The 15,007-nt window shown below is 40.7% G+C and overlaps 1 protein-coding gene across 4 annotated transcripts; it reads right to left on the reverse strand.

The window, feature by feature from the left end:
• Positions 1-2,508: 2,508 nt before the first annotated feature.
• On the reverse strand, positions 2,509-12,497 carry irf2b (interferon regulatory factor 2b). 4 transcript variants are annotated; one of them, XM_008419757.3, is made up of 10 exons: positions 12,151-12,497; positions 10,672-10,902; positions 10,487-10,579; positions 10,310-10,409; positions 9,437-9,613; positions 9,295-9,341; positions 7,777-7,897; positions 7,523-7,675; positions 6,874-6,911; positions 2,509-4,973 (listed from the first exon to the last, which is right to left on the reverse strand). In XM_008419757.3, the coding sequence occupies exons 2-10, from the start codon at positions 10,672-10,674 to the stop codon at positions 4,707-4,709; spliced, it is 999 nt and encodes a 332-aa protein (XP_008417979.1). In that variant the 5' UTR covers positions 10,675-10,902; positions 12,151-12,497; the 3' UTR covers positions 2,509-4,706. The 4 variants fall into 4 exon arrangements, with proteins under 4 accessions (XP_008417979.1, XP_008417980.1, XP_008417981.1 ...); XM_008419758.3 differs by having other exon boundaries at positions 12,049-12,497; XM_008419759.2 differs by lacking the exon at positions 10,672-10,902 and having other exon boundaries at positions 12,049-12,497.
• Between the last annotated feature and the right edge of the window lie 2,510 nt (positions 12,498-15,007).

Below are 15,007 nucleotides of genomic sequence, written 5' to 3' on the forward strand. Positions count from 1 at the left end.
GAATAAAAGTGGCCCGAGAACAGAACCTTGAGGAACCCCACATGAGAGCTTTGATTAATGTGCCAAAATTAAGTCTTGGTCTGAGCATATCTGACCATCTCACCAACGTTTAGTTTGTTTTGATCAAAACAAACATGGGAATCAAAACCTGACTGGGCAGCAGTGAAGTAACTTTTAAAATAAGAAATTATTAAATTACCTGAATCGTTGTTTTAACAATCTTTGGCAAAAATGTTAGGTTATGTATGGGCTTATACTAGTTTATAATAAGGCAGTTTTTTTATCAGATAAATCACTCAATAATTTATCTTCTTACCCAGCTCTGATAACCAAGTAATCAGAGATGGAGCCACAAACCGCTCGTATCATCTTCTGAGTTTTGTTTGTGAATAAATCTGCAAAGTCCGAACACGATTTGCTTGTAAAAGACTTCAGGATGGACTAAAAAAAGCACCAAGTACTGATAGATAGGATAGCATACACCATTGGTAGAATTGAAAACAGGAATCTGCTGCTGTATTCTGTTGAGACATGAGAAATATACAGTCCTGTTGGCGTGGTGTAAGCCAATTTAGATCAGCAGTAATAGCATCACTTTTTCTTGTTAATGTGGTTGGAACAGCTTAAATTACTGCAAATTGGTTTGAAAATGTGCACTATTAAAACATAGCTAGAGGAAGGTCCTGAAGGCATACATTACTTTAACTTTGTAATGAGAGCCAGAGTTTTAATTTCTTTTCTTCTGCTGCAGTAGAAGAGAGAAGGACAGTGATGAATACAGCTGGCTTTACAGAAACTGCATGAACACTACAGAATCAGATTAATTCCTTATGACAAAATGGAACCACGACAAATCATTATTTATACAGTGGTGACTCACAATAAATATTGTCTAAAGGGGCAGATTAACATTCTAGTTACTTATAGTTGAAACCAGAAGTTTACATACTCTAAATAAAAAGAAAACACACATTCTCAAATCAGAACAAGCTTCTCGTTTGGTGATTTTGGTTGGGATCACCAAAATGATTTCCGTTTGCTGCATGCCACAATAGCGAGAGAAATCACACTACACTACACACTGCGTCAAACTGGGCTGCTGAAGACGAGCAGACTGAGGACATGATCACTGGAACCAAGACCTGTGGTCTGTTGAGACCAACATAAACTCATTTGGTTCAGAGAGAAAACATTGTTATCCACCAATCTTGTCCATCTCCAAAAAGGACTGAAAATCAGTGACTGTCCTGCCATGAGAGGACTGACTGACAGACTCCTTTATATTTGGCAACTTTTCAGACAAAAAAAAGAAATTTGTATAAGCCAAGATCAGAATCTGGATCCTTTTAAAGCTCAATGATTGGCCAGAAACCTACAATTGATGTTGTCCATTAAAAGGATATGACGAAAGATTTACAAACGTGTTAGGGATGTACTCTCTATAGATATTTTCACTTAAATTGTGGAATGGGGTGGAGAACCATTGGTGAAGCCGGCAGGATGGTGTCTATGAATTTCATATTTTTCTTTCACATAAATACCTTCTTGAATACCTTGAATAAAACTATTGTAATAGTAGGTCAGTGGTTGTAATTCTAAATTTGGACATTAGATGGCAGCAGTGAAACATCTTTCTTTAAAAATAGCCTGTTTTATCTGTTTACTAAATTAGACTAAGTTCGTTTTAACCTTAAAGTTATGGTTTGACGTTTTTCCCTCTTTTATTAACAAAATGTAAACATATGTTCGTAAATATGGTGAGATTCTATAAAAAGAGTCCACTATTTAAACAAAAAACAAGTTTTAACTTAGTGGTAGGATAAAAAATGAGGAAAACGTTTTCATATTAACTACACATTCAAATGAGCACACTTCGAGATTCCTGTCGACACTGCTGGAAGTCCAGATTAAGGTCTTGATATATATCCTAAAGAAAACAACAAAAAAAGCAGACATACTGACAGACTGTTTACTATGACTAATGGCATGTGGTTAGCAGTTGTCAAGGCAACTGGCCAGCCATCCGCTGGGACCTGAGAAAAACAGGAAGCAGAGTGAGAACCGAGAAAAGCAACTGAAACTGAAACAGACGTTAGAGCTCTGGATAAACTGAATGAAGCGACTGTCTCTCTGTGTGAGTGTGTGTGCGTGTGTGTGTGTGCAGAGCGAGGCCTCATCTGACAAATACCTGAACCACTCATACCGGTTACTCCAGTTTCAGTCATTACAGGTGCTAACTTGCACTGTTCAGCAGCAAAACCTTTAATCCTTATCTCAAAGTCGTGTCCCAGCCCAAGCCGTGGTAATGGTCAGTTTCCCAACAAAAAGGTCTCCGACGAGCCGTCACTTTGTTTTTATCTTAACAGCCACAGATATACGAGCTCTGAGGCTCAGCGGCTATAAAAAAGAGCTGGACTCTGCTCTTTCTGCCTATACCAGAGATAAAAAAAAGAAAAAAAAAAAAAAAGTTCAATTGTGACAGTCATAAAAATCCAACCGAAAGCAGGATAAATACAAAAACACTTTATTTTCAGTTGAACATGTTGATTCACATGTAGATTTCACAATGTTAGACAAGACGGGTGGCAGGATGAAAAGCAGAGCAAATGTAATTTTCATATTCATGGTTGGTTGTTTTTTCCTTTCAGCTAAATAGTTACATTGTCCTTTAAGAGAGTGTGCTGCTGAACATAAAGAGGTACAACTCCTTCCTGATAAGAGATTTAATGGCTCTAAATTACTCTGGACAACAGAAACACCTGTCAGCTTTCACTGCTCGTCTCTAACCGACATAAAGCAGAAGAAACTAAATCTGTGGAAAAGCGCACATAGGATGTTTCTGTGAGGCTACTGTTAAGGCAACGCAAATCGGTGGACTTTCAGAATGTTTTCCTTGTTATGCCAGCTCTTCTGATCAGCAATTTCCTCATATTTTTAGTCCCATTTTATATACCAGGAAACACCTCGTGTATATTTCTGCGTCCACTCGAAATAATTACACTGATTCCAAACACAAAAACAAAACAAAAAAAAAACAATAAAAAAAAAAAGACTGCTTTTAGTTCAGTTATTAGCAGAATTTGCTTAAAATATTACATGATGCAGGCTGGATTCACGAGCTGCAACTAGACTGAAATGAGCCATTTCCGTCATTGAGTAATAATAATTAAAAAAAGGCACAAGTATGAAAAGATTTTTGCAGTAAAGCAAGCAACAACCCCCTTTGATCCAGTGAGTCTTTATATATATATATAAAAAAAAAATCACCATAATGACTGAGTGAATCCAGTGTTACACTCTGGAGGGAGGGGGTTTGGTTCCCACAGTGGATCCATCGTCTTCCTGTTGGCTGCGCTTTAGCCTGTTAGCTGTTAACAACCGTTGATAATGGATCCCGTTTCCTCATAGCAGGGGTCGATGACTCCTGAGCATAACTGCCTCGTCAGTGCAGCTCAGTGTTTCTGTGCAGGGCGAAGGGGAGATCTGTGCACTCAAATTAAACTGCCCCCCCCCCCAGGGATGCTTTAAAAATAGAATAAAATCAAATGAATAAATTCATATGCATATCTTACGTATAAAAAGGCACAAGAGCGACTTTGAGAGGTGTAGCGTTTGCCACTAGCAGGCTAAAGCACAGCTAGCTTCAAGTAAGCATGAGCCGGTAACCGGTGTCGAGTTTTCATTTCAAAATTGATAACTTCCATTTCATTTTTTTTCATCATGTTCCATCTCATTTCCCATCAGAAACAAACTTATTGGTACTTGAAGTAAAATGGTTTAAATAATATTGAACATAACTCATGTTTTTCGTCCATTTTGTCAAAATTTTAGGATCTCAATGTGTCAGGATTAAGAATCTCATACAGGCCCATGCCTAGTTTGAACCCGGCCACATCAAAAGGCACATATCTGCAAGTAAAGCTTTGCTCCCCGTTTCTCTCAGACTCACAAACACACACGCATACACACACACCAACCAGTGCGCTGCCTGTAAGGTGCTAAAGCAATCAAAAACCCACATACAAAAGAGCTATGTACATTATGGACACCAGGAGGACGGTGTTAGTCCCCCCCGCTGTAGTAATGGCGAGTCCAGTGTCCTGAGGAGACAGATCCACGCGGCCTTCTGTCCAATGTGGGGCCAGTGATTGAGAGTATAAATACATGATAATTAATCTGCTGACCTGAACTGATTGGGATGGCAACGCCACATACCGGTTCCGTGTGTCCCCAGCAAAGTATTTAACTTGGTAGTTAGGTGCTGGCTTTGGTTAAACGTGGCGATAAGGAACACGATGGCAAACAGGCTGCATCTACATTTAGCTTGTCAAAACTAACGGACTGAATTAAACTAATCTTTGGTAAGCCGAACTTTTAAAAACGCCGAGAACCTCTCATTTCTAAAAAGGCGTGTGAAGCTACTTAAGCTGCACATAAATACCACCGGTGGCACACGGAGGGCGTCGGTATGGTCCTCATGTACCCACTCAGGTGGAAGTGGTCTGCAGCTTGTAAACCCGGCCCCCACGCTGACGGTCAAATGCTCACCGCTTGGCAGACCGGTACATCCAGCTGAGTGTCAGTCGGTCAAAAGGGAAAACTAAGAGAACTGAAGATCCACACAGGTGTTTTAGGCTCCGACATAGCCCACATGTTCTCTGGAAGCGACCGTTCCTCCTCCTAACCCCTTCATCCGAGGTCAGGGGTCAGGAGGAAGTGACATCTGAGGTTTTTCTAATGACGCTTGCACGCACCTCGTGAGCGTGGCTGCTCGACGGGGGCGTGTGAGAGTTTTGGCCGCAAGCCGGCGTCCAGCCGTCGATGTGATAGCTGATGAGGGGCGTGGGGTCCTTCAGGCTGGTGACCCGGAAGTTGGGTTTACTCGGGTTGACGAACGAAGCCATGCCGGGGAGGGAGCACGGCGGGATTCTGAGGACCGACGGGTATTCCCGCTTCCACGTCGGACCGAGAGCCTGTCGGTGGGAACAAGGAGAAGAAGGAACAATTATGTACAGATTGTGGACAATTTCTGATGCAACTGATGTGAACCTGGGGCTGAGCTGCATAGCAATGTGTTCATAACCCTTGGACTTTTTCACATTTTGTCATGCATCATAAGGAGACTTTACAAGAAGGAATAAAAAGTCGTCCATTTAGTGGCACCATAACGTGGTTTTCAAAGTTTATTTTATGAATGAAATGCATTCTACCAAGATTTACTGTGGGAATAGTGTTCATGGTCAAAGTTTGCTGTCTTGATTAGCATTTTGCACACAAAAGTTAGATTTGGTCTCATTTGAACCGTAGCAAGGGTGCATCAATTACAGTTTGCAAACCTGACCTGCCTATTTCAACTTTGGCCGATACCAATTTTTTTTTTTGTCTGAAACATTGCTAAATATAGCAACAAGTTGCTAAGTTAGGGTGAGGTGACTATTGTTAACCAGGCACATGCAGATCTGACCTGGTGGGCGGGTCAGCTCTCTGTCACAGCACAACAAAAGGGACAGTGGCTGATTTTCAGACCTTTGTATAGACAGATAAGATCGGTAGATAAGATCAGTTTCTCATGCAAGATAATTAAAGTGTAACTAACCTCCCCTGGGAGAGCATGACTTCACCCCTGACAAATTTTGAAAAGTCCCAGCGAAGGGGGTGGATGTCTGCCGTAAGTTTGGACTGAATCTTTTTCTGTGTGTTAGTCGGTCGCAAGAAGGAATAGATCAAATAATCGAATGATAAATTAAAATGAGATTGATCATTTCCACATAGGCAACAATCGTCAAAGAGATGCTCCCCTTTAACATTGTTGAAAAGCCACCATCTTGAGAAACAAGATAGTTTGCACTACCTGCCCCTTTTGCCTGTTTTCCCCGTCAAAGCTGAATGACATATTTTGAAAATCACTTTTGGTAACAGAGACTTCATAATCCATTTCAATTATTGTTTTGGCTGTTTTGTTTATTTATTTTGAATGTTTAAGCTGTTTACCAGTTCCAGTGTTAAAGGTTTCTTTAGAAATTAAAGTTGTTTGATCTCTGAGAGGTTGTACTTGCATTAATAAACCACTATTACTGTAGAAGTTGAACATGGTATCAAAAAATGATAATATTGTTGTTTATCGCAAAATGTGTTATAGTGACAGGCCTATCTGTGAGATGATAAAAGGTTGGGATACATTACTGCCCTGAATTTTAGTTTGCTGTATTAAAGTAAAGAGGGCTACATACACTTTATAGATTTTTATTTCCTCATAAATTGCCACCTTGTTTTGTCCCACTGAAATGTGCTGAAACATAATGCAGGAAAGTCCAAGGTGTGGTAATACTATTACAACACCAAACATAAAGCAGCTAAACGGTCCTTGCTGTTGAATCGATGTGTGTGTGTGACTCAGTGTAAATATTTAGCCATCAGTAGTGTGTGCAAAATTAGCTAAAAGAGCATCTCCTCTGTGTGGAAGTGCAGGTGAATTCCTGTGTTGCGGCTCAGGATAGAACATCTTGTTAGCATGTGGTGATAGACAAAAGGACAAGCAGAGATCAAACTGTTAATGTTTGACTGTGGTGGTTCCTGACAGAGCCCTCCCTTTTCTCACTCTTTTGCAACCTTACAGGAAGGAACACACACACACACACACCTAACTCAACACGTAATAATAAAAATGCTTTGAGCCTCTGAGATGCACCACAAACTCTCGTCACACTCAGGGCCAACGCTCCAAAACTTTATGATGCACACACACACACACACCCTGTTGGAGCAGGTAAAAACCTGTTTATCTGAAAACTAGTCCAGCTGCTGATTCATTCAGCGCTCTTTGGTGTGTGTGTGTGTGTGTGTGTGTGTGTGTGTGTTAAGTGTGAGACCCACCTCTTTGTTGTCTTCTGTGTCGCTCTCTGTGTCGCTGCCTGCAGTCAGAGGAGACAGGAAAACGGAGGTAAAACCACACATACAGGCCTGACAATTAACCCCCTGCCCCCAACACATACACGCACACACACTGCTGCTACACACAACTCTGAATGTTAGCTATGCAAACAACCACACACAAGCAAGCAGAGCTGACACCCATAGATCAAGCTGGCCCTGAATGACGGGTCACGAACACACAAGATAAACCGGCTAGTAGCTAGAAGAGAGGAGCAGTTATCTGCTTTTATGTAAGCAGAGATAAAAACATAAAATAAATAAACTAACAAAATGTTCTGGTAGTAGTTGGGTTGATAAAGAGGTCTACCCCTCTGTTTTCACCCATGCAGCTGGTTTGGACAGAGACTGATGCTAACAGTTTAGCATCTAAACCACAGGGTTGTTTTCTTTTTTTTATTGCTCAGGCAGAACATAAACAGCCGATCAGATACAGAGTTGAGGAAAGCCAATCCTCTGTATTGAAACCACAATGATGTAAAAGAGGTTCCCATGTGGTCAGGAGCCCGTAGGTGCATTATTTGGGCTTTTTTTTTTGTTCCTCGTAACATGCTGCGGTTAAGAGGATGTGTTTGTGTGTGTGGTGTCTCACCGCAGCATGAAGATACAGGAGAGATCTGCAGTGGGTACGAGTGGGAGGAGCTAACGGTCTGCTCCTCGTTCTCGGTGGTCACCTCGATGGTCTGGCACACGTCCGGCAGCTGCTCGCAGTGGATCAGATGGTCCCCAGCCGGACTGTGGAGCGCTGCGGGTCAGACACACACACACAAAACACACTGAGCGTGAACACAAGGGAGTCCGGCGCACTCCTGTGGCGCAGGGCGACACAAATCACAACGGCAGTACCTGATCCGCTGTTGGACACTGTGAGCTCCCGGGTCTCTTCTTTGAGCGCAAGCTGCTTGGAACAGTCAACGGGTCCAGGGTGGGCTTCAGAAAAAGTCGTGCTTGGAGACAGAGCGGCTCCCTGAGGGGCAAAGGAAGAGGAGAGGTTGGATGTAGACAAACATAACTGAAAGTATATACAGATTAGGGATGCACCGACCCACTTTTATCTAATACAGATATTGATATCGATACCTGAGGTTTAGCATCGGCTGATACCGATCCAACATAGAGAAACAGTGCTGAATTGACTAAACGATTGTACTGATAATGTACTGAATTATAAATGTATTTGATATAACTGTACCTGTACAGCTCATTTAAATACACCAATAGCTTCACAAACATGTAAAAAAAAAAAAAACACAATTTTAATTTGTGCAATTAGGAGTACAACAACTAATGCAACCCAAATATCAGCAATTGGTCAGAAAATTGTGATCGGTGCACTCCTAATATCTAGGCCTGACACAATAAGCACCAAATCAATTAATCGCACAATAAATTAAAACTAGCTCAATAATTTCCGTTTGCATGATTTCTCATTTTTCTCTTTTTCAACTACAAACTGGATGACAAAAGTCTTCAGTCAGGGACTTTGATCTCAACCAGACATTTTTATGAAGGACAATTTTGCTTACAGAGACTAAATAATTCATTTTATTTGTTGTTTTTGTTTTGTTGATATGTTCCTGTTCCAATGCAAGATGTTCTTTATCTTTGAGAATGTGTTTTGCATTACCATGCCATTACCATTACATTACTTGAAGATGATCTCAAAACAACGATATTATCGTTGTTTCATAACTTCTATGAAAATTTATCATGACAGGCCTAGTAGCAATTATGAATACTAAAAACAATGCAAAATATATACAATTATACCCTACTTTGTGCAGCCTATGACATGAAATGTAAATATAAACTGAAGTTTGTTTTGAGCCGGTTCTGTGCTGCAGGCTGTAATATTCTCCTACTGGAGCGATGAACACGGACGACTTCCTGACACCTCTCCAGTGACTCCACTCAACACCTTTTGACCTACCTCGTCCTGCATCTGCAGGACAAACAGCTGGACTTCTGCACCTCCAGCCGGGAGCTACAACAACAAAGCAGGCATGCCTCGACCATCACCCACCCAGACAGAGCAGTCGATCCCTCCCACTGTGAGCCGCTCTCTTATCTGATCCAACACAGAGCAATTCTACATCATGTGGGAACAGGAAGGATACCTGATTGTTCCAACTCAGCCGTTCCCTCCCCCCCTCCACCTTTATCTCTCCCACTTCACTTTGACCTGACGAGGCTTTCTAGAAGTGTTTTTCTCCGTCTTGGCAGGAGCTGAGGCTATGCAAAACGCTTCTAGGTAAGGTATTTCGGCAATGCCGCCAAACTGGACTATGAAAACCAGGTTTTTATCAAGTTTACATAGAGCGTGGATCAAGACGTGGCAACAAAAAAACCCAGAGGTTGTCCTACCTCTTTGCTTCCCTTGGACTTTCCCTCCTTGTCGGCCTTTTTTTTTCCTATGAGGACACACAGATTGGAGGGAGGATTCAGGAAACGTGTTTTGAGTCAAATCCAGGAGTAAAACAGCAGAGGAGGAACGAGCGCAGCTCACCTTTCTTCAAGCTCCTCTCTGTGGACGAGAGCATCTTGTACACTCTGAAGGCATTGGTTCCTTTCTTGATGCTTTTGTCCTTCACCTCCTCGATGTCAGGCAGGCTGTTCATGGCGCAGCGGAAGTTAGCCTTCCAGGTCTTTGGGTCGGGCCGGTCCACACCGGGCTGGTATTTGCCTGCAGACGGACATTAAGGGAAATACCTTAGAATGGATTTGTGTGTTTATTATTATAGCAGGGTTAGCTTAGGCTTCTATTTTTATTTTTAAAGAGAAAAGGATGCAACTACAACATTATGTGTTCAGAATGCTTTGAATACTTTTCATGTTGTTATGAAATTTGTCATATTATAATGTTAAAACTAAAGGTACATATGTTCAGTGGGATTTTATGTGACAGACGAGGACAGAATTTGTCAAATTGGAAGAAAAAAAATACACGATTCACAGGTGCTGTAAGGTTATTTTGTATTCAAAAAGAATGTGAAGAGAACCAAGTTCATTTGTGGCATTTAATGTAAAAACTCAGCTCATTTTTCAAAATATAAAGTCCATTTTCCAAAATCAATTTTTTTTTCTCCATTCCTTGCTTATCCAGACCCAGAAAGCACAGAAAATTGTATTCCATTCTTTTCAGGACCGAGTAGGAAACCCATTTCACTCTTGCGAAACTAAAGCCTGAAGGAGACACCTCCCTCCACAGTTTGGAGACCAAAACTGATTGGCTTTTACTTTGTTTTTTCCCTAAACCAATAAACATTGCCCAACCGTAAAGTTCCTCAGATTTGTGACAGAAAATTAAGAGCGCTGTTTGGTCAGACATGAGACTGAAAGCCACAGGAAAGGAGAAGCAGTGAGAGTGTGCTCCAGTTACCAGTGTGTATGGCCCATCGCATGAAGAGCGGCGCGTCTTTCTCCAGGTCCCAGCCATGACGTGCCGCATGCATCCACGGGATCTGGAAGATTCTCTTTTCCTAAAAATCAATGCGGTCTGTCAGCATCTCACTTCACAGAATGAGTCGACGTTAGAATGTTAAAAACACCAACTCACTTTGTTGACCCATTTCAGTCCTGGGATCTGACAAGAGTTGATCTGTTCCTCCAGCCACGGCCGCATCCTCATCCTTTCTACAGGCATGGTGACCTAAGAGATGCAAACAATCACAGGTATTAACAAGCAGCAGCTGGAACTGACTGAAATCTAAATAATTCTTCTCAAATAATAAGACAGCGTACCATGATTATTACTGGGGGTGCACCAATCAAATGAGGCAGAAATTATAAATCAGCCAATCGTCCTTTAAGTAGCTCTAAATGCCTGCTTAAATGTATAAACGGGGGTAATCTTGCAATCCTGTCATTTCCTGTTTGATCCAAAGCTATAACTTATATCAAAAAGCCTGGAACACTTTTTGTTTTCCCCCCATCAAAAATCGGAACTGGTCACAATCAGAGCTGGCTGCTCACCTAAAAGAAAACCACAAATCAAGAAAGGCCAGAAAAATCCTCATCAGTGCATTTCAAATTACCGATTCACAGTGATAGATTTTATTTCTAACAGCAGACTAAACATGAATGAATAAATACATATTTTTGTTTCATTTAGTTTGGAAATGAGAGAAATAAAACTTTACTCAGGTTTAAACTTTTGCTAAAGAAAATCTGATCCTAGAAAACAAAAACAAAAAAACTTGGAACAAATACAACAGGAAGCTGAAAAAAAAATTCAAGCGACAAGACAACAAATGCAGAATGTTTCCTTTAAAAACAACACAGGAGGAACATTTTCCCCAGCCTGAAGCTCATGTTGGTTCCCGACATGATCAAAGTCCAGCAGGCCCTGGTGATCCCAGCTGCACATTAATGTGGCACTTCTAGTAACAGACAGCTCCCTAAAAGGTCAAACCAGGTAACACGGCACCATACCAGGCTTTTTTAACCAGCAGCAGGCCTGGAACATCCAGCTGAGTCCCCCTGTGGGTGTCTGTGTGTTACCCTGATCCTTATTGGTTTTAACACTTGTAATTATTGTGCCTCACTTCCCTTTCTGGTCAAACATGTGAGACAAACTTCTAAAAACTCTCAAATGTTTTAGTAAAATTTTAACTGCTGAAACGACCTTTGTTCAACTGGCTTGCAAATGCGGCTAAAACACACCATCACGTTCTACTCTCCCACCAGGCGACGTATAAAATACAATAATACAGTGAAAATATAACTTATCAATAATGAAGCAAAATTCAACATGGTACTCTCATAACTAACGCTATTACTATTCAGAAGTAATTTTATTTATCATAGCTCCAACTCTGTAAAAGAAGAAACAGTTTGATAAGGATAAACTGACATAATAACAAGAACATTTAAGTCATAATATGTTCAAAATTACAGCACACACTAGCTTTCCGAGCGCTAAGTCTATGCGGTTGTGGACACGTTTATTGAAGTAAAGTTGAATTTAGCAGCGGAGGTCAGGTCAAAAGTTTACCGCGCTCTATTTGTCTACTGCCTGCCAGCGAGCTGACCCAAAAACAACGAAGCCAAAAGTGAAAATAAATCCAGTACCTCGCCGGCGAACGAAGCCTAAAAAACTACAGGGGTACTTTCACTTACAGAGCGAGCTAAGGAGCTGTCATGTCGTCCCGTAGGAAGTCGCTGCGTATGACTGTGTACGCAGCCCAACAGCTTTTAATATGCGGAAATAAAAACTGTTACCGTCTCAGTTTGGACGGCCTGTGGCTCCTCAGCGCCGCTGTCGGAGAATAACACGCTGGGCTCGAGGTGGACAACGTAGCAGCTTCGAGGCTTTAAAATGCACATAGAAAAAAAAATAAAAGAAAAAAAATAAAGATGGTGTCGGTGGTTTATTTCTGTTTCTGCATTCAGACCGAAAGCAAAACAACGACTGCTTCGGGAAGTCAGGGCGCGTGCTGGAAATCCCCCTGCAAGCTCTCGTGCTCTCGCTTCAGCTCGGTCTCGAGCGGAGTCGCGGAAGATCCTTTGCGCGCTCCCCAGAAACATACGAAGAGCGCTTACTCCGATTTTTATTTCTGCTGTTGTTGTCATCGTCGAAATCGAAAATATCTTTACGTGAACATTTGTACTTTGTTTAAAGGTCTCTCCGAAATCTTATTTACATGTTTTAAGCTAAAATTGTTAAAAAATACTAGCACAAGAAATATTTTACTTTAATACCAAAAATACGTGTATTTTTTTCAACTGGCGTAGCCATCAACAAATACATAGACGATCTTTGAACTGGATTTCATTTTCGCTTCCTCAATTCTCCCTCCTCCCACACGTACCCACCGCAGCCCTTTTTTTAACGCGCCCGGTGCCAGAAACGAAACTAGAAACTTCTCACAACCGTGCATATACGTTTGTGCAAGGCCAAGCAGCTGCAGCAGTTATTGAGAAAATGCATTTTCGTTTTATTTTCCAGAGTGTGCAACTGAAAATTATCTGTGGTTGCTGCTGTTGGAAAGGGCCAAAACCATACCAGAAGGTTTCATGCATCTTTTTTAACCGAAACCGAATGTAGATGAAGCGTACAGCTGAAGAAAATAATAATAAAAAAAACATTAAAGTACACATAAAAAAATGTATTATTTAAAAACAAAAGAAATGCATAAAATAAAATGTGGATGTTTAGATTTCAATTTTAAATGTCTTAAATGTTAGCGATGAGTAGTTTATACAAACATTGAAAAGTTACAAAAGCAGATTTGCAAAATTTCTAAATGAATATATAAAACATTTAGATTTACTGATGAAGCTGTTAGCATCCCTGATGAAAATACATCTGAAATAGCTTCATATTTTCTTCCAGTAGCATACACAAATATTGCTCCCTAATATATTAGGAGATTGTAAGAACAATCTGATCAATTGTCAGTATCTTTTTTTATCAACCGTTTATACATGCAAGACAGTATTTGTTTACCCATAACATTTCACAAAGTTGGAGAACATGCAGAGATATTAGTTATCCTTTTTGTATATTTAGATCCTGGGTCCTCTTTTATGCTACATCAGAATATTTTGGTTTAGGTTTAAGGACTGAGATTTCTGGTTTTCATCAGAAAAACCATGTTGTCTGATGAACCATTTTAATGCTGATTTGGCTTATGGTTCATTAGTTGAAACACACATTTTTGGTTTTTAGACAAAGAAACAGGCCCTGAGCACCACAGATCATCTGCTCTACTACTAGTGTTTCCTTCTTTGTTGTTGTTTTTCCATTTTTATCTTCTTTTTAAGGAAAGCTCAATTATAGGTGAACATGTAAGTTTCACAATTGAAGTCCAAACAGATTTATAGTAAACTCTTGGTAATTTTATATAGATTGTAGATAATACACATTGTGCATACTTTCTGTTTACGCTATACAGAAAACAACATGTTTCATTGAGGAACGGAAAATCACTGTGTTGGGAAGTGTCAGGTACCAACTCTGTGTTGTTTTACTGCTTCGTTCGCCACAGGCAGGGATTATCTGTTTGTGCCACGCGTGTTCTGCAGGCGATACTCGGGGCGGGGTGCGGTGAACAGACGGGCACAGTTTAAACATCAACAGGGAAAGTTTGGTCATCTAAGCCTTGCATGATTTAGGAGAGGAGGGGCGGCAAGTTATTTACAGTATTTGGCACGCTGCAGAATTTTACAGGGCATATGTGAGTGTGTGAAGAGGATTCTGAAAGTATAAAAAACTAAAACAACCTCTTTTAAGGGTTAAATTTTAACAACCGGTTGAGTTCCTGAAACAAGTGAAGACCTGCTCTAAATCTTCCAATAGCTTCCTCTAGTGGCTGCAGGCTCACATTGATTATTCATTTAGTTATTTACTATTTCTCAGGGAATGCAAAATACACCCATCTTGTTAATCACATTTCATACACGTATTAACAAGTACAGTGCAGTGGAGTAAAAAAGTGAGGTATGATGTACCCATAGGGGTGCTGCGCAAGAGGGGGCGCCAGAAAATGATGGAAGAAAATTTGTTTTTAGTCAAGAACAAGCTTTTATTTATGTATTTACTTCTTCATTTGATTCGTGTTGTTGTCTGGCGACAAGGAGCTAGAAAACTCTGCGTCTAGCTCTTTCATATTTTAGCTGGATCTTTATCCATCCAGCTAAAGATGGAGAGGCTGAAAAGAAAGTACTGAGGGCAGAAAACAAAAAACGGAATACGAAACAAGGATAAAGATGTGGGAATGTAAAAAGATTTTCAAAGTGTTTGACGGACAGCAGGTAAGTTATATCAATCAGTCTATCAACAGGTGGCTTCCAAATATTCATGTTACCAAGTTACTAGTAAAATGACATGTCATCTTCCAACGGTGTTCTGTGGTTATGTAATGTGTTCCTATACAGCTCAGAAAGTAGCTAGCTGGGCCCGTGCAGTGCTAATTAACATACGGATATTTTACCACAAGAATTATGTGGGTTTGGATAAAGACAGCCAAGCAGACTAAGGCTAAACCTTACAGCTCTGTGAATTTTTTTTACCCCGTGCTGTTTTTGACACATTAGTGTGACAAAAACAGAAAAAATAGAAACATTTTCCCATAAC

This window comes from Poecilia reticulata, chromosome 10 (assembly GCF_904066995.2).
Source record: "Poecilia reticulata chromosome 10, P_reticulata-male-v2, whole genome shotgun sequence".
In the NCBI taxonomy this organism is placed as follows: Eukaryota; Metazoa; Chordata; class Actinopteri; order Cyprinodontiformes; family Poeciliidae; genus Poecilia; species Poecilia reticulata.